Source organism: Nycticebus coucang, chromosome 13 (genome assembly GCF_027406575.1).
Source record: "Nycticebus coucang isolate mNycCou1 chromosome 13, mNycCou1.pri, whole genome shotgun sequence".
NCBI classification, from domain to species: Eukaryota; Metazoa; Chordata; class Mammalia; order Primates; family Lorisidae; genus Nycticebus; species Nycticebus coucang.
In genome coordinates this window covers 64,291,979-64,313,259 of record NC_069792.1, presented here as the reverse complement: position 1 = coordinate 64,313,259, position 21,281 = coordinate 64,291,979, and the positions used below count along the sequence as shown (strand labels likewise).

Here is a 21,281-nt window from a genome sequence, read left to right as displayed (position 1 = left end):
GCATTTGTTAGGTAAAGCCCCTCTTATAATCATGTCCCGCCCCCAAGAGGTGTGCCATGCACCTTAACCCCCATCCCCGCTTCCTGCCCTCTCCCTGCTCCATCTCCCTACCCCCCACCTTGTATTAGAGCCATCTACTTGTTCCCATGTCCGTCTACTTGTTCCCATGTCCGAGCCTTTGCTATGTGCCGTGCCCTCTGCCTCCTGTGCTGTCCCTGAAGATCATCACACCAGCTCCTTCTTTGCCCTCAGATTCAGTCCAATATCAACTCTTTTTTTTTTTTTTTTGAGACAGAATCTCTCTATATTGCCCTCCATAGAGTGCTGTGGCATCACAGCTCACAGCAACCTCAAACTCTTGGGCTCAAGTGATTCTCTTGCCTCAGCCTCCCAAGTAGCTGGGACTACAGGCGCCTACCACAATGCCCGGCTATTTCTTGTTTTGGTTGCAGTTGTCATTGCTGTTTAGCAGGCCCTGGTGAGGCTGGAACCCGCCAGCCTCAGTGTGTGTGGTTAGTGCTCTCCTCACTGAGCTGCAGCGCCGAGCCCCAACATCAGCTCCCGAGAACTACCTTCCTTGAACATCCCATTGAGAGATACCTTTCTCCTCTCCTTCCTCTTCCTCTGAGCCCTTGGCCCAGGACCTATCTGGCACACTCTGTCAACTTTCTCTTTTCTGTTCTCTTCATAACACTTAACATTATTTGAATTTATCTTGCTTTGGTTTTTGTTTAGTACTTAACTATCTGTCTGCTCCATGATGCTGAAAAGCCCATAAGAGGGGGCCCTTGTCTGCCTCAAGCTCATTCTATTCCCATTACAAAGCCTACCTCAGATATTCAACAAATACTTGTCCAACAAACTAAAAGAACATATATTATTTTTCCAAGTAAACGTTTCCCCTTTATCCACGCTCTTGTCATAAACGATAGTTAACAAGAGCTGAGATTAATATGAGTAGCTTAAGTTGTCAAACTAACACAGCAGTTAGCTGCTCTGACCAGATTGATCCTCCAAAAATGTTATCTATCAATCAATGAATCAGGATGAACATATCAATATCTACCTGTCATCTATCTCTCCACACTGTGGCAGATGCCATGGGAAATACAGAAGTCCATCCATGATAGAACCCTGGCTTCAAAGAGAAGTGGGGAGAGGGCACAGCAGTTTTCGCTGTTGTGGAATGTATAGTGGATAATCAGATATTAAGTTGAATAATCCCAACTACACTTGTTATAAGAACTTTCAAAGAAGAAAGCTCAGCAAAGCAGCCAGGGAAGACTTGCTGTAGGAGCCCGGAGACAGGAGAAAGAGATGGGGGGAAACAGTGCATGTCAGCTCCGAAAACCAGCCTTGTGGGAAAGGAGGCTTTGCATACAGCAATTAAGCGTCGAAAGGCCAGGCCTGGCGGCTCACATCTGTAATCTTAGCACTCTGGGAGGCTGATGGCAGGTGGATTGCTTGAGCACCGGAGTTTGAGACCAGCTTGAGCAAGAGCAAGACCTTGTCTCCACTAAAAATAGAAAAACTATCTGGGCATTATGGTGGGCACATTTAGTCCCAGCCACAGAAAGCTGAAACAAGAGGATTGATTGCTTGAGCCCAGGAGTTTGAGGTTTGAGCTGTGACACCACGGCACTCTAGCCTAGGCAACAGAGAGAGACTCTGTCTCAAAAAGAAAAAAAGAAAATGAGAATTAGCCTGAATGAATGGGGGTTGGTGAAGGAAAAGGGGAGGCGAGATGCTTGTGTGGCTGTGATCAAGTGGCGAACACTGGATGAGGCCCTGTGGATAGCCCTGAGACCAATGGCAGAGAGAGCTGTGGCCACAGTACCCACATCCAAGCTCCAGAGAGGACAGGAGAGTGAGGACCGAGAAAAGAACAAAAGGAGCAAAGAGGGTCCATGCCGCTGCCAGGGGCTGGGACGAGTAAGGCATGCCACCAACAGGGAGAGGACAGACTCGGAGGTACCTCGCAGGGAAAGAAGGGCTGGATGAGAGCACCGAGTGCGCCGCCAGGCAGAGGTGCAACTGGGACGGAGCAGGTGTCCACGCGGCAGGCACAAGGTGAGGAAAGGGCCGCAGAGAAGAATAGTTGTGGGGGCCGAGTTGCAGAAACAAGGAATAAAGTGATCAACTCAGTGCAAGACAAGAACTTTCTCTGAAAATGGAAGGTAAGATCAGAGTAAAACACAGCAAGAAAAAACTGTGTTGAGAGGCTCAAAATGGCATACTCAGTGCAAACGCTGGCATTACGGCCTTGGACTAATGATTGAACCTCTCTGGGCCTCACTTTCCTAGTCTTTTAAATAGGTATAAAAATTCCTACCTTGGCTCTGTAGCACTTAAGCGACCGCGTGCTTTTAAACTATCAAGTGTCATGACAATTTAAGGATTTTACCATCCTCCATCCTCTCAGACCTGAGTCTCCCCCTGCTCCAACTCCCTCCACGACAGTCAGCAAAGCGCTCTCCATTTTCCCTCTCTCAATGTTCCCATGAGGTCGGCTTCCTTAGCGTCCGAGTCCCCAACTTCGGGCCCCCCTTCCTACAGGACTGCTGCTGCCACTTGCTGCCTGATTTCTCCCTCGGGGCGTTTTGTGAGGCCATCTTCAGATGACCCAAGGGTAGATGAGTTGTGATTCACATTAATTGAACAAACATGTTTAATTACAGCTAATCGGTTTGAAAACCATTAAATCTCTCTCTCCTCCTGGCCAGGAAGCTTTACTGCTCTTCAGATTGCAGCAGTTTCTCCCGGTCTGCGCTGTCGCGGGCACAGATCTTGGGAGGCAGCCGTCAGGGTAAGGAAGATGGAGGGCCTTGTGGGACAGACACTGGGCTGAGCCACCTGGTGAAGACGACCTGCTCCCTGTCAGAAGTGAAGCAGACTGAAAGATTCACCCATTAGACTTTGTGACCATTTGTTGTTATTTTAGGCTTTTTCTGTTCCTGTTTTACGCTTAAAACTTGTTTTGAGTTTTTGATACCTGAATATGATACAAAATTCTAAAGGTTCAGAAAGGGAAACTGAAGAATACCTCCCTCCCTTGTTTCCCAGCCAACCAAGTTTTTGGAGTACCTAGAAATATGCTACGCAAACACAAATACGCTTCCTATTTTACACAACTGGCGGCACGGAACACACAACAGTTCCCCATCTTCCTTTTTTCACTTAACAGGGAAATCTGAAGACACTTTCTCTTTCTCTTTAAAAAAGCATGAAATATGGGGTGCCAAGGCCTTCGACATTAGGTCACTTCCGGCCTCTTTACCTTATGAACAACGCTGCAATGAATGTCCTGCTGCGTGGCTTTTGCACACATGTACACAAATAAATTACTGGCATGTATGAATTTATGACTGAAATTGCTTTCTTCAAATCAAGGTCCGCGTTCTCAGCAGCATCTTTCTAAGCAGAGTTTTCAAATTCAGAGTGTATCAGACTCACCCAGTAAGCCTTGTTAAAACGGATGACAGGGCCTAACTCCCACAGTTTCCAGTTCGGTGGGGCTAGGATGGGGATCCACGTATTTGCATTTCTAAGAATCCCCCAGGACGATACTGATGCTGCTAATTCAGGGCCACACTCCTGCTCTTCCTCCTCCCACGCTCCACTCCATCCTTCTCTAGGGCCTCTCTGTCTGCACCTCCTAGAGACAGCCTAAGTCCCATCCTTGACCTGGTTTTGCCCACCCCGCAATTCTCTCCACAGAGAACTCGGTCCTTCTCATGCCTTCCATCCACCCTCTTTACAAACAGCGCTAATTTCTCTCCTGAGCCCCACAGTTGTGGCACTTTCTGTGCATTCCTGTCTCTGCACCTCTGGCCACCCCCTTTTCCCCCTGGCCACGCTCTTCTCTCCAACTTCCATGTCTAAATTCCACCTGACTCTGATCCCACAGAAAGGGGGTCTCTCTATATGCTGAAGTACTTAGAAGTGACATGGGGGGGAGAAGAGGGGGACATGTGTGGAAGAGAGAGGGAGGTGGGGGGAGGATAAAACAAATCGGGCAAAATATTAACAATGAGTTGATCTAGGTAGAGAATAAGTGATTTTAATTGTATTATTCTTTCAACTTCTCATTTGACAATTTTAAAAATAAAAAGTAAGGAAAATAAGGTTAAATAAAAACCAGAGCTGCCTCTCTCTTCAGAACACTCCTGGCACTTCCTCCCCATCACAGTCATTGTCACTTTCTACATCTCATGACGATTATTTACAGCTGTGCCTCAGTTCCTGACCCAGCCCAAACATTCCCTGAGAGCAGGGACTCTGCCTAGATTATTTGTTTGGGAACCCCCACTGCCTGGCAGACGTGCTATGAACATGCTGCTCCAAATGGCTGTCCTCATATCAAAGATAATAAAGGAGATATTTACTCCTAGATCTTCCCAACTTAGAGTACGTGTGTCAGAGCAGACAGCCTGGGGTTGGAAATCAGCTGCACTGTGCATTAGCTGTGCAACCTTAGGTAAGCTGGCTAACCTCTCTGGGTTTCCAAATCCTCATTAGTTAAATAAAAATGCTACCCACTTAGAAATATGAATATTGCATAAAGCATATAAAGTATCTGGCAGAGTGCCTGGTATATGGTAATCACTGAACAAATATTAGTCATTGTATACACCGGGACACACCTTCATTTTACGAAACCAAGTCTGTAATCTAATTCTCTGCACAATACAACAATTCATACGGATTAATTATAGAGTCCTAAGCAAAATTCAGGCCAGAAACCAGGGGATATTCCACATTCTAACAAAAGATAAAGCTGTGGAGATCTTTAGTGAGATGCCTTACAAAAATTATTCCTTCAATGTATGAATTCACTCCAGCTTTATAACTTTTCCTGCCATCCATTACCTTATAAAACTGGAACAAAGGCATGGCTTTGTTTAAGTTCAATACCAAAGACTCCGCAAATGTTTGCCTTTTCCTTTTAAAGCTTCTTTCACCTACACCACACCCCAGCAAACACATAAAAATGCCATTTGCCCTTCTTTGCAGCGTGTAACTTAACCTTTCAAGATCCCTCCCAAAAGCCTCCCCCAACTCTACTTTTACTTCTGAGATTGGGGGATATATCCTTTAACCTTCTATAAGATGATCTGTATAAAATTGGGCCGAACTTAGGTGCAAAAAAAAAAAAAAAAAAAAGAAAGAAAGAAAGAAATCGGGGCATGTCTTTTCCTTAATTGGTAAGTTCTATTGACTCCATATTCTTCTAGAATGTCTTGTAAGCAGAAAGAGGACTCCCCAGCCAGAAGCTTTAGACTGCCATGGGGAGAAGGGTGGTGAATGAGCAAAGCCGTGAATTCACACGCACTTAGAAGTATAGTCTCCTCTGGGCAGTCCAGTAGTTTCTCTTTTCATCCTAAAAATTAATATTTATACATCTCCCTCTCCCCTGGTGTCCAGCAATGGAGTTCAACAGAAAGAGAATGCTATCCATTTGGGAACATCCCTTTGCAAAGTATGATTTATCAAGACTACCAAAACTTTTTTTTTTTTTTTTGAGACATAGTCTCATTCTGTTGCTCTGGGTAGAGTGCCCTGGCGTCATAGATCACAGCAACTCAAACTCTCGGTCTCCAGCAAACCTCCTTTCTCAGCCCCCCAAGTAGCTGGGACTGCAGGTGTATACCACAATGCCCAGCTAATTTTTCTATTTGTAGTAGAGATGGAGTCTCACTCTTGATCGGGCTGGTCTCGAACTCATAAACTCAAGCAATCCACCACCCTCAGTGCCTCCAGAGTGCTAGGTGGGGTGGCTCATGCCTGGCCTTAGAAACATTTTTCTAAAGTGCTAAACTTTTTCTAAATCTCTGTGGGAAATTCAATAAAAATTGATTAAGCATCTTTGGCCAAAAAGAAATGTTAGGACAAAGAGAGAGGAAAAAAAGAAGGCAAGGACAGCCAGGCACGGTGGCTTAGGCCTGTAATCCTAGCACTCTGAGGGGCCAACGTGGGTGGATTGTCTGAGCTCAGTAGTTCAAGACCAGCCTGAGCAAGAGGAAGACCCCATCACTACTAAAAATAGAAAAAAAAAAAAAAATAGCTGGCTGTTGTGGAAGGCACCAATAGTCCCAATTACTCGAGAGGTCGAGCAAGAGCATCACTTGAGCCCAGGAGTTGGAGGTTGCTGTGAGCTATGCCACTGCAGCATTCTAGCCTGGGGTGACAGAATAAGACAATGTCTCAAAAAAAAAAAAAAAAGGCAAGGAAAGAAAACAAATTCAGACAGCTTAACGAATGTGCCATAATTTGAGGTTGAATTTCAAGCTAGCCTTTTAATTAGTACAACATTATTCCTCACCCAGAGACTGAAAAATGTGCAGTGTAAATAAAGACAAAATGCCTATATTTTCTCCAATTTATGGCCTTTCAAAGGCTATGGTCAAAGCCCTACAGTTCCACTGTCCTATCTTTTGAGCTACTAAAATTGATACCTCTGTGGACCAGAGGCTTGGCTTATTGACCTTGAAAAAGACAGCTCTGGGAGGAGAAAGGGCTGACCCACAGTGAAATAAGGAAGAGACCCCGGTTTTCTGTGGAAATAGTAAGTCTCCCTATAGGGCAGCTCTACTTACAACTCACAGTCCAAGCTGGGGTCCCATGCCGTCACTAGAACCCAGGCCACATCAAATACAACCGTATCTCCAGTGCCATGATGGGTCATTAAGTCAACTTCATTTTCTGCCTTATTTACCAATATAGATGAGAACGCTTTACTCTCATCCTGCATTTTTAGTTTCCGTCCTGCCAGCCAACTCATCTTAGCACATACTTCCATGTTCCTATCCCTCAAACTGGCTCTCAGGTCTTAGATGATATCTCCTTGGTATGGAGCAAAATCGGACGGGAAGACAATAAGACAAAATTATTTGAGGAAATAGGGCCCAGAAGAAATATCAGCATGTCCCCTCATCATGCATTTTCTTACCGTTTCAAAAATTAGATGCAGATCTTTTATGTAAACCCAATTCATTTGAAGCATCCAAAAGGGACTCAAACTTAGAGGAAACTACCTATAAAATGAACACTGGCTCAGGTATTAAGTATTCGCTTCCAGGTTACCAGCTTGGTCAGTGTATTTGTGCACTGAATTTCTTCAGTTGCACACACAGAGCGGACACTGTGTGTACATACATACACACACTCAGCAGGGAGGGCAAGATGTGCTCACTCCCATGTCCATTCTGGTCAATGTACACTGATATGTGTGATATGAACAGATAAGGTAGCAGAGCAATGGAAGACATGGCTTGGGAAAGCCCATGTGCTAGAAGCGATGTGACAAAAGCCCATCTTTGGGAGGGTTGCAGGGGATGGGTGGATGTGGTGTGAGGACAGGGTGGGTGGTAAAACCAGAATGAACCGATTGAACTATCTTACTCAAGGAAATGGGGATGATCATTTGTTTTCTTTCTGGATCTGCACAAGTTGTAACCTATACATTTCTTAGAGAAAGAAAATCATAGCATGCTTTAGTTTTTAAAAAAAGAGAGAGAGAGAGATTTCCCGCTGGTTAACACCAAACGCTTTAGACTCAGAAGGACTGGGGTTCAAAATCCATTTTTCCATTTGTCCAATCTTGCAGTTCTTGGTATGTCAAAAGGTTATACTTAGTGGAATCAGAATCTGAAATGCATAGGAAAATTATCCCATGATATCTCTTAGCCTCTCTGCTCCCTAGCCACTCCAACTAGGTCTCAGCCCTGCTCGTCCTCAATCTCATCACAAAAATTTGTTGGCAGAGGTGAAAATACAGGCCTTACTTGTGTTCTTGCCATGCTTTAAACTTACAACTGTCTCTTCCCCACCCCAAATGTAAGAAGAGCGTCCACTGATGACCTGCAAAGCAGAGGACTGGACAAGCCAACGCCCCAAACTCTTCCCTCAACCCAACACCCTGAGTGGAAGGTCATCTCAGGAAGGAGATCCCTATGCTTCTAAAGCAGAGACACTGATCTAGAAAGGAGCAAAGAATAACCCAGAGTGACAGAGTTTTATAGTATTGAATTATGATAGATTTTGCTAAATATCATAGGACAGGGAGATAGGCCAGTAGTGGATTTATTTGCTTGCTTCCTTATTTAGTGGTGAGGGTGGTGAATATTTTCTCTGAGTCAAGATCATTTCAAAAGGCTTGGATACAGAGTGATTAACAAAAGATTCATGGAAAGAAGCCTCCTTCATCTTATGTAGTTTAGAAACCACAGAAAGTGGGGGAATTGGTTTGGTGTTCCAGTGAAAAGACACAAAAAGGAAACGTGTTCTTCAAAGTTAGCAAAAGCATTAAGCAGCATCTTAATGCTCAAGTAATTCTTCTTTGCAGTCACATGAGACCAGTCTTTGTAGCACACCAAGCTTGGCTTAATCTTGAAATCATTGTGAACAGAGAAAACAGTACTGAACAAAAATAGGGGCCCAGTTTCAAGAAACTCCTTAGAAATCTAGAAGAAAGGGAAGCCTGTAATTAGGGCTGTTGCACTATGCTCTCGGGGTGGCATCATCACCTGGAGAAAGGCAGTGCTCGGTGACAGGGATCTGAGCTCCTGAGTCTTCAATAACTCAATAGGGTCTTATGTGGGAATGCCTCATGGTAGGGATTAGTGACCAATGTATCTACTTTTCAGGTACCAGTGTTTGGCTAACGAGAGAAAGAAAATTTAAAACATCCTTGTAAATGAGAGTCATGTGAAGGAATGTGGCACAGAAGTCCTCCCATTAGAATCACATGGATGAGACCTTAATCTTCCGTCAACTCCCCACCCACACACTTCCCACAATTATATAGCTGAGGACTGAAGCTCAACAGACGAAGTCAAACGCCAGCTATTCCAATGCCAGGATGAGAATCTGGTTGTCTGAACCCCAAGTCAGTGCTCTTTCTGAGGCATCATCCTGGCTCTGTCCCCCATCAATTCCCAACATTTGTCAGTGCAGACGCTCAGAACCTCACCTACCCACGAGGCATCAGAAACCCAGGGACACCTGTTCACATTACAGAGACGGCACAGACCCAGAGCGTAAGAGCAGGTCCTGTTGGAGATGATTTCTGCTTATTGTGTCACTGTGCAGAATGACACTATGGCCCAACAAGCAAAACCGGTTCTGGCTGGAAGAAATGAGCAACAGTTCTGCCAGAATCGGGTTGCAAATAATACCCTGTGAATCTGGAATTAATCCCTAAACCTTATTTTAACTAATAGTTTTAACACCTTCCCTGGCCAAACGTTTTTCTATAATTAAATTAAATTAAATGATCCGGAGTTTCATGTCCTTTCCTTCTTTTTTTTCTTTTTGGCCATGCTCCATGAGAGATAAAGATAGAATGTGTGAGTCAGCAACAAAAGGAGGACGTGGGAGCACGCTCTGGAGAACTCTATAAACCTGACCAGCAGGGCCTGATCGTGCATCTGTGGAAAGACTACCACATACTGGGCATCAAGACTCAAATATCCAAATAGAGCTGCCATCTGACATAATCATCTTGGAAGACAAATAGTTTTTTTTCAAATGATGTCGCTGAGGCTTAAAGCCTTTTTTGTATAGGGTCTCTTCTGACAGTGGCTGCTTTGAAGACAATTTATAAAAGCTTGTGCAAAAAAAGAAAAGAAGAAAGAAAGAAAGAAAGAAAGAAATCTCATTTTTACCATCAAGTGGTATTACCCAAATTGTTGTTACGTATTCACATTTAGATCCAAGTGGTTTCTGATGTTTTCTAAAAGATCAAGATTTACTGGGCATGCAGAAGGATGCTGCAGTGTGGTGGTGGCAGGTGGCCGCCTCTGACCTGCCACCATTGCTGCACTCTGAGAACTGTCTGAAGGAACCAAGGGGCCAGGATGTTGCTGTCTTACCCATCCGTTCCCCTGAGCAACACGTTGGACCGAGCTGACCTACGGTTTTAACCTGTATTGGGTCACCACTTCCCCCAACACCAAAAGCCCATGAAGAGCCAAGCTGCATCTCAGTTGTCTGGGTGATGTGGATCAGCCATGAAAACTTAAATGTCCACCAGGACTAGGAAGGGGAAGTTCCAGTGGAGAAAGCTGGAGAGAGGGACAAGAAGAGCAGCCGTGCTCACAAGCACCCTTCATCATCTTCCAAACAGTCCAGATTAAAGATTTCCAGAATCTTTAATTATCCAAAAGTTCTAAAACCTTGGATTTAAAAAATAATAGTCTCCTGATTATTAAATGTGAGCCAAAAATTTTTGAAATACAGGTACATAAACGCATAATACTCATATACATGTGTATATTCCGCAGACCATATAAAGGCTACAGGTCACAAGTTTGTGTCCTCTAGACACACAAACCAATTATCATGCATCCTGAATGGGACCCCATCCCTGCAAAAGATTTCTGTGTGAGTGATCCCAACAAGAATTTGAAAGCAGGTCAGGTGAAGTGGCTCACACACTCTGGGAGGCCAAGGTGGGCAGATTGCGTGAGCTCAGGAGTTCGAGACCAGCCTGAGCAATAGCAAGACCCCGTCTCTACTAAAATTGGGACAAGAGGATTGCTCGGGCCTAGGAACTTGAGGTTGCTGTGAGCTGTAATGCCATGGTACTCTAGTCAGGGAGCTAGAATGAGACTCTTGTCTCAAAAAAAAAAAAAAAGAATTTGAAAGCAAATGCAGCTGCTCCTGAAAAGTCCACAATATGAAAATCACAAACAATTCCACTGTGAGAGGAGGAATGCCTTTTACTTCTTGCTTTTTTGAAAACCTGTTTTCAACAACCATTCAATTTTGTTTTCTTGTATTCTGCTTGTTATAAAATCAATGACATTTTAAAGAAATGCCTTAGACGCTGCAGGTTAAAGAAAACATCCTTTCAGCCTCCCTAATGAAGGACATTTAACTTTTATGTTTTTTCTTTAAAAGCCCAAACAGTAGTTTGGAGAACATTATTTGAAACTGTTTATTTGTGTTACTTATCAATTAACCCAGATGTCAAACAAACAATTGTAACAACCAATAGTCACTAAAATTACATACTAATGAAATAAAACTAACTTTGCAACTACATGGAATGTGTCAAAGCATATGTGAGCTTAAACTTGTTTGCCTGGAACATACATGTATGTACAGACAAGTACATGCAAACAAACACATGCTCCCACACACATTAAGACCAGAAAAGTTTCTACTTAGAGTAAATGAGTGTGTGGCAGGAACTGAGCTAAAAGGTCAACTCAACCCCAAATTAACTATGTCACTAGTTTACCATAGAGCCTGCAGCTTCCTGCATTAAACTGTCCCTTCTAGTTTAGTGCAATAGTTCACACATTTACCCACTAGCAATTGTGATCTCAGACTGCACGATAATGACAATTATGGTGATTATCACAGCTCATATTTATGGCTTGCTTTAACATTGATAAGACTCTTCCCATTACAACTCCCAGCTTCTTCCCAGTGACTAGGAGACAGGCCGGGCCTCTCCCCAGTCTCACTGTTGTAGAGCTATTGGTTCCCGGTCTCCCTCCCCTAAGTGGGATGGTCAGACACCACAATGTCAGCATGCTGTCATGGAGATGTTTGGAAATGTGTGTTTGCCTGCTTGGTTTCGTTTTGAATGGGGGGATTGAGGCCCAGCATGGTCAGATGACTTGTGAAGGTTCCCAACGCATCCTATCATGGTGCGGCCACACAGACCACCTCTCAGTTATCCAGTCTGGTCACCTGCCATCTCCGGGCGTAGGGGCAGGAGCGAGAAGGGCAAGCAGTGACTGGACTGAGGAGGCGTCAGGCAGGAACATGAGAAAGGTACAGACGGACCTGAGTGTGGGAGATGCGGAGTTCTCAGGAGGAGAAAGGGGTACAGGCAGCTGAGGGGATTAATAAAATGCTGCACAAACATGGCTTGGGCAGGGAACTTTACATGCAGGGGGAGTGGATCTCAGAGACAGCTCTGCCTGCAGTCCCATGTCAGCCACCCCTCGTACCCTGTGGCAAGGCCTGCTTCCTTGCATAGGAGGCACTGAGCCACTGGAACTTTCTCCAGGCTGCGCTGGCACTCAAGACTGTCACTGCGTGCCCATTTGGGTCACCTTGCGTGGGCCTAAAGGCAGTTTCATCTATATTGTTTTATCTGCTATCTGCAAACTTCTAACTCGGGTTCTCGCCCAGCCTCCCTCCTGCTCCCGGACAATAAAGCATTGACCAGAGTTGTTTACATTGACCTTTCCATTAGTCTGAAGACAAAGTCTTCTTACAGCCTGCTCAAGCTTAGATTTCATCTGGGACCTTCCCTTAAGTGCAAAATCAAAGAGCCTCGTGGCTGGAAACCAAATCTGGGTATTAATGAGTCCACTCTCTGATCCAAACCAATGCAGCAGTGGAACACTTTCCTCAGGCCTCACCTCGCCAGAGATTTGACCCTTGCACTACTGGCACCCAGAAAAATAGGAAAAGCTTAAGCAACTGACCTTGACAGAAGTGACTAAGGGTCACAGTGATGGCTGCACTTGAGTCAGTGAAGCTCAGAAATGGGCAGCCCTCCCTCAACCAACTTAATCCTGGAAGGGGCTGTGGGGTCAGAGACTCCACCAAGTCCCTTACCTATGAAGACTCTAGGCCCTTCTCTGCCTCTGGAGGAGGCTGCAAGGAAGGGCCTCAGGGGGGCCTTTGTGGGAACCTGCAGGGTTTCTGGCCCAGTCTCCCAGCTCAAGTGCAGAAATGGAGCTTGGGGCCAAATTGATTTGGCTGGTCACATCCTGCAGGAGGCCCAGAAGAGAAGCACACTCCCTTTGCCCCTTTCCCCTCCAAGAAGACAAAAGATATTAAGTTCATTTTCTTTTCACAGGGGGCCACCTCTAGAGACTTTGGGGGAAGAATCTCCTATAGAGAATGGGCACATTTGTGAGAAGCATGAACAATGGATCGGGGCTACCTCACCACTCACCTTCGCCTCTTCGTTCACATCCCAGGTGAAGGAAACAGCATTATATGCAATCTCTTCGATGTTTCCGATCGTATTAAAGCTCTCCTTGTAATCAGCTGTAACATTAAAAAAGAAAAAGATAACATGTACTGAACTATCATTTTCCAGTGGTTAAATTTAAACTTTGCCTACTTTTTCTGGCTACCTCCATAGCAATGTTAATAGTTAAGAGGTTGCACTTACTGACATTCTTTTGTTAATATTTACTCTACATGAATGTGAGCACGTTCCTCTATTAAAAGAGCAGATCTACATGAACCAAGTTCTTAGCTGATTTATTTGTTGCATTTTTTTACGAGGTTTATACAATCACTAAGCTTTCTTTTTCCTTTTGAGCCCCATGTCACCTATTTACTTGCTTACCTGCTACCTAATTTTGTTAGAAGTGCCAGAATTCCACATAGAGATTTGGGGTGGGGGGGAGTGGCGGTGGGAAAGAACAGAACATTCCATTTATCAGCCAGGCAGTGTCATCAGGACTTTAGTAAAGAAATTCAAGGAGATTGCAAGAAAACCGTTTAAAATTTCTTTTTGGACTTAGGCATGGAGAGGTGAGTTAATTATACTCAGCTCACTGTCAACACCTGTCCATTAAAGGCCCGCTCTTATTTTACATCTTTATTTAGGTAGTATGTATTCCATTTTATCTGTATTCTCTTCCCTCATAGACACAATAGCTATCAATGTGTTGACAGGTATTCTTGTGAAATTCTTGTTGATTGACCTCTGCACTTAATTTTGATTTTCATAAATTCCATAGGTCTATGACTAGGGTTGCCAGATTTAGCAAATATTTGGGATATACTTATCCCAAAAAAGTATTGGTTATTTATTAGAAATTCACCTTTAACTAGGCATTCTGTATTTTACCTGGCAACCCTGGCCATGGACTTTTCCAAATGTAACCACATTGCTGGTCATATGCCCATCTCTAGCTGTGGCTGCAGAGTTTCAGGGTGGTCATCAACCACAACTTACCTGTCCCCTCTCACCAGAGATGACCCTTTCGTAAACACTGTGATACAAATCTGTATTCCTGGAGTTGAAATGATGGTTGATCATAGAAAAACTTGCTGAATGTGCTTTCTGGAATGGCCCTCCAGAATGAGTAGGCCAGTCTAGTCTCTCACTAGAATTCGATTTTCCTTCTGCCCCCAAATTTCTACTCTTTTCCCACTCTAATGGGTATAAATTGACATTATCTGTGTATTTCTTCTACCGCTTGTGAGTCCAAGCATCTCTTTCTAAACAGTGTAGCTAACCAACTGTCGCCTTGTGCGTCTGCTTCCTCACACCCCCTATACATGCTTCTGTGGTTTTCTCCAGGGACATTTTAAATGAAAACTACATATCTTTACATTTTAAATAAGGCTCACACACTTTAATATAAAACCATGTGTAGTCTCCATAGGCAAGGCCTTAACAAATCAAAAAAGTATTTAAAAACAACCACTATCTACTGATTCACAAATAAATAACCGACTATAAACATGTCTATGGTACACTTTATCTTTCCTATCTTTTACTAAAAACTATAGAAATCTTTTTATACAGTGTCATAATAATTATTCTTTAACTCTTTTTAGCTTAATACATATTCAGCACCTTTCCATGTCAATAAACTGGTATGAAATTACTTTTAATAACCAAATACCACTACACTGGATTACACATATGCCATAACTTAATTTTGCTCTTGTCATTCAGATGATGTCCAACACTTTGCTACCTCAAATAACATTTTATTTAATTATCTATACAGCTAAAAGGTCATGTATGCTTCATTATATTTCATTAAGATATATTCTCAGAAGTGAAAGTAGGTCAGAGAGAAAATGTATTTTTAAGCTTTTAATTTTGTCAAAGTGCTCCTAGAAAGGGTGAAATAATTTACGTCCAAAATAACAGTGTGTAAGTTCTTCTTTCCTCAAATTGTTTCTTTCCAAATTAATATGCAAAATCTGTATATTCATGTTACTTCAGTCTTCAATTCCTTGATTGCTAAAGGGGTTGAGCAGTCTTTCATTTTGTTTTTGGCTCTTTGAATTCCTTTATACTTTTTCTCTTTGTTTTTAAAATTTATTTATTTATTGCAATAGCTTCCTATTCTGTCCTTTACCCATTTTTCTCTTAGGGTAGCCCATTTTCTTACTGATTATAAAAGGAATACTGAAAGCTAAGAGACAACAAAAAGCAAAGGAAAGCAATTTTACTTCCTACAAATTTAGAACAATGTTTTATGACAATATTGGGGATGATTTTAGATGCAAACCTGTGCTTTCAGCATTCCAGCCAAGCTCTTAAAATTCTGAAGAGAAACATAGACCACTAGATTTAAAGAAATCGCATTCCTTGGTCCTTAATAATTGTTTTCTTAAAATAATCTCACAATTTTGAAGTTTTCAATATACTTTTTTTAAAAAACAGTTATCAGTTCAATTGCAAATAAGAAAGCAATTTGCATATCTAGCAATAAAGACAAACCAAAGTTGTTTGGTCAAACATTTTAGACTAGCTCTCAGCAATGACTATGTTATGAGGTTTACTTTTTCCATAGCTTCTCCAAATGAAAAAGTTCTCCCCTAAAAAACGAATCAGCTCAATAAAAGGGAACATATTTGGAAAACAAATGCATATCAGAAGGATGCCTATACTTGAATGTTCATTGCAGCACTACTTATAATAGCAGAGATAAGGAATCAACACCAGTGTCCATCGGTAGAGGACTGGATAAAGAAAACATGGTGTGTATACACAATGGAATATGTACTATTCAACCATTAAAAATTAAGTCATGTCTTTTGCAGCAACATGGATAAAACTGGAGGTCATTATTTTAAGGTCTATATTTCACATAGAGAGTGAAATGATAGCTAGACAATGGGGATATGAAAGGGTGAGGGGGTGGGAGAAGGGTGGATGATAAAAAATTACTTAATGGGTACAATGTACTTCATTTGGACAATGGATACCCCTAAAAGCTCTGACAATCTGCCTGCAGCAAAACTGCATTTGCACCCTCTAAATTTCTACAAATTCTTTAAAATTGAAAAAATGGAAATGTAAGTATTTTTTCTTTAAAAAAAATGCAATATAGATACTCCCCCCCAAAAAAATACTTTCTCGATCCTCTACTCTTCTACAGGGTCCCTGTCAGTTCTACCACCGTTAGCTACTCAATTAGCAAACACACTGAAGGAATATTTAGTGCGTGCCCTCCATGTGCCAGGCAGAGACCTCATGCTTGAAATAGAGTAGAAAACAAGACTGGAAAGCTGATGTGTGGTTCTTTCAGTCCAAGAGACAGAAGAGAAATAAGTAGATAGATAAACAGGATTGGTGAGATTACTTTTTATTGGGTGGTTCCATTACCTTTTAAATTTCTTTCTTAGTATGTACAAGTGTTTTCTTTATTATTTATTTGTTTACTATTTATCACCAGTATTTCTCATCAGCTGTATATGCCATAGGAAGCAAAGGAATTGGTGTGTGTGTGGAGGGGTGGGTGGGCGCGCGCGCAGGTTCCACAGGCCTGGGCTGGTTTCAAACCCTCAGTGCATGGGGCTGACACTCTAACCATTGAGATATGGGCACCCTGTTGAAGGAACTTATCTTAATAGTGCTGCTGTCTCTGTGTTTAACATCATACATATAAGTTGTACTCCATAAATTTGTTGAATGAATGAATAGATCCACAGACATTATAAACAGAAACTACAACTAAGAGATTAATATTATGTACTCCTCTCTGATTTCTTCAATACTCTATTCTTACTCTCTACAGATGGTGAAATAGCCTTGTTCCCACTTGGAGACTGTCCAAGTTTTCTAAAAGTCTAAACAGCTGACGCACATTGATGCTTTGACCCCATGCACTAAGGGGTGTGTGTGTCTCCTGCTTCTGAAAGCTGGGCTAATGTCCTCTGATGCTTCAGGGTTTGTGACCCATAATAGGAATAGAAACTCAGCAGCCTGGTGTTAAGCTGTCATAACAAATCACCACAAACTTGGTGGCTTCCCACAACAGGAATGTGTTACCTCACAGTTTGGAGGCCAGAAGTTCTAAAATCAAAGTGTCAGAGGGTGGGTTCCTTCTAAGGCTCTGTGGGGGTCATGCTTCCCTCCTGGCCCCTGGCAGTTGCCAGGATCCTGGGCGCTTTGGGCTTGCAGCTGTGTCATTCCCCTCGGTCTGTGTCCTCACCTGGCGCTCTCTTCTGTGTCTGTGTGTCTGATTTCCCCTTCTCTTCTCTTCTAAGCACTTGTTATTGAGGCCCACCTTAACATGGGAGGATCTCATCTTGAGATCCATAACTAATTACTTAATTAATCTGCAAAGACCTTTTCCTGAAATAAGATCATAATAATAAGTTCTGGGAAAAAAAAAATAAGTTCTGGGAGTTGGGACACGGGCATATCATTTTCAAGCATCCTCATTCAACCTCCTGCATCTGGGATTCCCTTCTATGATTGGAAACCATGGGATTGGAGTGATAGCTTCTTTTTGCATGCTAGTTACCAGAGCAAAAAAATAATGCCCCCACTTTAAAAGTACAAAACAAATAATTGTGAACATATTCAATTTTTTTTTTTTTTGAGACAGTCTTAAGCTGTCGTCCTGGGTAGAGTGCCATAGATCATCATAGCTCACAGCAACTTCCAACTCTTGTGTTCAAGCCAGCCTCTTGCCTAAGTTGTTCATTTTTTTTTTCTTTCTTTTAGTACAGACGGGGTGGGGGTGGGGGCAGGGTGTCTTGCTTTTGCTTAGGCTGGTCTCAAAATCGTGAGCTCAGGTAATCTACCTGCCTTGGCCTCTCAGAGTGCTAGGATTATAGATGTGAGCCACCAACTGTACCGGCCTATGAACATATTAAATTTTGAACAGATTTTTTTTTCCTACAAAAGATGATGAGGCAACATAAAAACTGCATAAAAACTGGCTTGTAAAACACTTGGTGAGGACAGGTAAATGAATGGAAAATGGCTTAAATATTTCCCAAAACAGGCATGATGCAAATAACAAAGTTATTGGCTGAAACAAGTTTTCAAAAAAGTTATGCCAACTGACCTGAGTTAAGATAGTAGCTCTTATTCATCTTGATAATTCACACACAAAGGAACACTCCTAAGGGATACAACTAGCTTGAAGCATCAAAAGGAATGAAACCATGGGGAGAAAAAAAAAATGGGAGTCTGTCTAATGAAACAAGAATGAAGTTGATCTCATTCTTAATGTCATGTTGCTAGTGACGGAGCCAAAATTTCTAGGGTGCTCTCAGAGGCTGCAAGTTAGGAGCTCCGCCAAAGTAAGAGTGTTTCTGGATTCCCATAGCTCTCATGCCTGAGAGGCTGCTCTGCAACAGGGCTTCTCCAATGCTGGGGAGCATCAGAATCTCCCAGAAAGCTTTGGTAAAATGTAGTAGATTTGGGGGCCCATTCTCAGAGGTTCTGGTTACACAGGTCTAAAGTGTGGCCAATAATTTGCATTTCCAGAGTAGAGCTGATGCTGCTGTTCTGGGGAATCACACTTTGAATAACACTATTCTATAACAAATGGAAATGCCAAAATAATTTAAGAGGGTGATTTAATTATTGGATTCCTTGGGTGCATTTGGGTCATCCCCATACAGTCTTAGAAAGCGTAACATCTGTTATTGAGGTCCTATGTCAACTATTAAGGAAGTCCATGTGACAGTTCTCCCCAAAAGATTTCCGTTCGTGGAAGGACCAAACACCACACTGGGAGGACAGGCAGTGACCACACAGTGATTCTGAAGCTCCACCTGCCCCAAGATGTCTGCTGTCTTCACGCCTGGAATCCCATCCTGAAACACTCAGTCCTTTGGATAAAAGCATCGTTATCTCTTGGAGTTAAAATTACAAATGCTCTTGGGATAAAAACTGCCACAAGCCGAAGGGTTACAAGTCTATGCCAAGCCAACGCCCATCCTCTGGCCAAGGTTACCTCAGCTAATCCTTGCAACCCGTCTGTGAGGTAGGTACCAGTGGCCTCCTTCTGCACAGAAGTTAAGCAGCTTGTGGAAAATCACATAGCTGATTACAAGCCAACCTGTGATTTGAATCCGGGTCTGTCTGATGCCAAAGGCCGTCCTTCTAACAACTGCCTATATTTATCTTGCAAATTTATCTTGCAAATTAAATAGTAAGTTGTCGGTAGATGTGGGGATCATGGTACATCCCACAACGATTGTAGCTTGTAGAGAAGCACTCAGGGAATTTAAGCTGGATGAGGCAGAGAGGCTGGACATTTCAGGACCCCCATAAATTCCTTGACAAAGAAGTGCAAGATTAGGGTGCTTTAGCAGAGAGAAGGCAAACAACCTAATATCTCCAGATAGTGCAAGCACCAAAAAGATTGAAAGCAAAGCTCAAAAGCCAGCCTTTCTAAGAAAACAATAGGTATTGGCGCTGGGGAGAGACAATGATAACGTTTACAGGGCCTCGGCAGAAGGCTGCTGAGTCGGTGTGAATGTGCGCTGCTTTCTGTACTGTTTCTGGCAAGTTAGATGCTGCACAGATATTATGGGATTCAATTCTATTTTAAGTGTCATGAGAAGTATGACGGTGAATCCTTTTGTTATCTTTTTTGTTTTTTATCTTTTGCATATAATCACTGGTCTGTTAATGGGTTTTTAAATTCAGTCTTTTGCAGACTGAGTTTTCATCAAACTGATTGTAGTTCTAAGTGTGATTCTGGAATGCTGTCAAAGGAAATGTTAATTCCTTCACCTTAATTAAGCTTCACATGCTAGGTAAATTATAACTACCCCTTTTAATTATTTTTTGTATATATTGTTGGAGATTAAAAGGAGTGGCATAATTAATATAAAGGTGCGGATTCTGTCTGGACTAGTGAAATAATGAAGCTGGAATGCTGAAAAGGGCTCTAGGCACTATTGCCGATTCAGTGCACATACACCACAGCCTAATAAGAGGCTTTTTGAAAAAGCTAAGAACTTGGCAGTTCTAGTTTATATATTTGGGGTCATGATGCTACAAGCCCATTTACAGGGTAGCAACCAAGGTGTACAGAAAAAAGGACATTGGAGGTGGAGATACACGGAACTGAGTTTCATTTTCTGCTCTCTTCTCACCAAGCCCAGTGACCTTCATTGAGTTAAATGAACCCTGTGAACTTGTATTTCCTCAGCTAAAAAACAGAAACCATAGCTCAGAGAACAGAGCCCTGTGAGTCCCTAGGGAAGGATGGGAGCAATACTTACCTCATCCCTCAAACATCAGTCTCCTCCTGTCTGCCAGGCCACGTAGGATCAGCTCAAACTCAGAAAACCAGAGCCATTCTAGGAGCATTTACTCTGACTTGAACTAGGTCAACTACATCAACTCTAGTCTAAGTGGATTCTGAGTTTCTATTTCTGTTTCCAAAACCAAAGCAACAGCTTCTTAAAACCTGAATGACTCAAAAAGAACTCATTAACTAATGAATTCATTATTTTTCTTTTGTTGTTGTTTGTTTGCAGCTCTTGGCGGGGGCTGGGTTTGAACACACCACCTCTGGTATATGGGGCTGGTGCCCTACTCCTTGAGCCACAGGCGTATAGCCTGAGTTTCCCTAAGTGTGTTGACATTTGAGTTTATTTTTAGAGAAAATAAACAGTAAGTGTGTTTTTATCATTTGGTCCTGGCCACAGGCAAATAATAATATTATAATGAGAAGAATGACCATTTTTTGAGAGTCCAGTATCTCTAAATATATTTCACTTCACAAATATTACTGCAGATGGTTCTGATCAGTAGCTTTTTTTCATTGTTCTTAATTTCATCGTAGGGTAGGAAACAGGCTGACACATTAGGTGTGCTCCCCTCCCCCATAGTTCATTTATAAGGGGTCATGCTGGGATTGGAACCTATGAAGTTCTGCCCAGTAAGAAGTAAGAGCCCTTTGACTTTTGTGCTATACAAAATGTGAACCTCTCCATACATAACCCAGAATAATGATGGCTGAAATTATGAAAACATAGCAAGTGACTAGAATAGAGTGACTCTTCAATGTTATTAAAAGGAGAATTATTATTAATAGTATCAGTATTTACTCTCCGTGGCTTCTTATCATCTTCCCACAGATGCCATTTAAGACAGAATCTTTTAGAACTTTCTCTTTAGGCTAAACCTAATGTTTTATTTGTGTTTGATTCATCTTCCTGTACCTAGAGAAGTAATTACATAGGCAATCTCACAGCTTCTTAATTATACTGACCATAAACTTAGAGTATGAAACACATTTTATACCATCACCCATTATTATGTTCCATATATGCTAATATTTTTATTCTTTTTA

The 21,281-nt window shown here is 42.4% G+C and overlaps 1 protein-coding gene across 5 annotated transcripts in view; it reads right to left on the bottom strand.

The window, feature by feature from the left end:
• GRHL2 (grainyhead like transcription factor 2) overlaps positions 1-21,281 on the bottom strand; it is a 169,719-nt gene that overhangs the window by 55,456 nt on the left and 92,982 nt on the right. For all 5 annotated transcript variants that reach the window (XM_053558834.1, XM_053558835.1, XM_053558838.1 and 2 more), the window contains exon 8: positions 12,926-13,020. In XM_053558834.1, the coding sequence (XP_053414809.1) occupies positions 12,926-13,020 (95 nt within the window). The remainder of the gene's footprint in view (positions 1-12,925; positions 13,021-21,281) is intronic.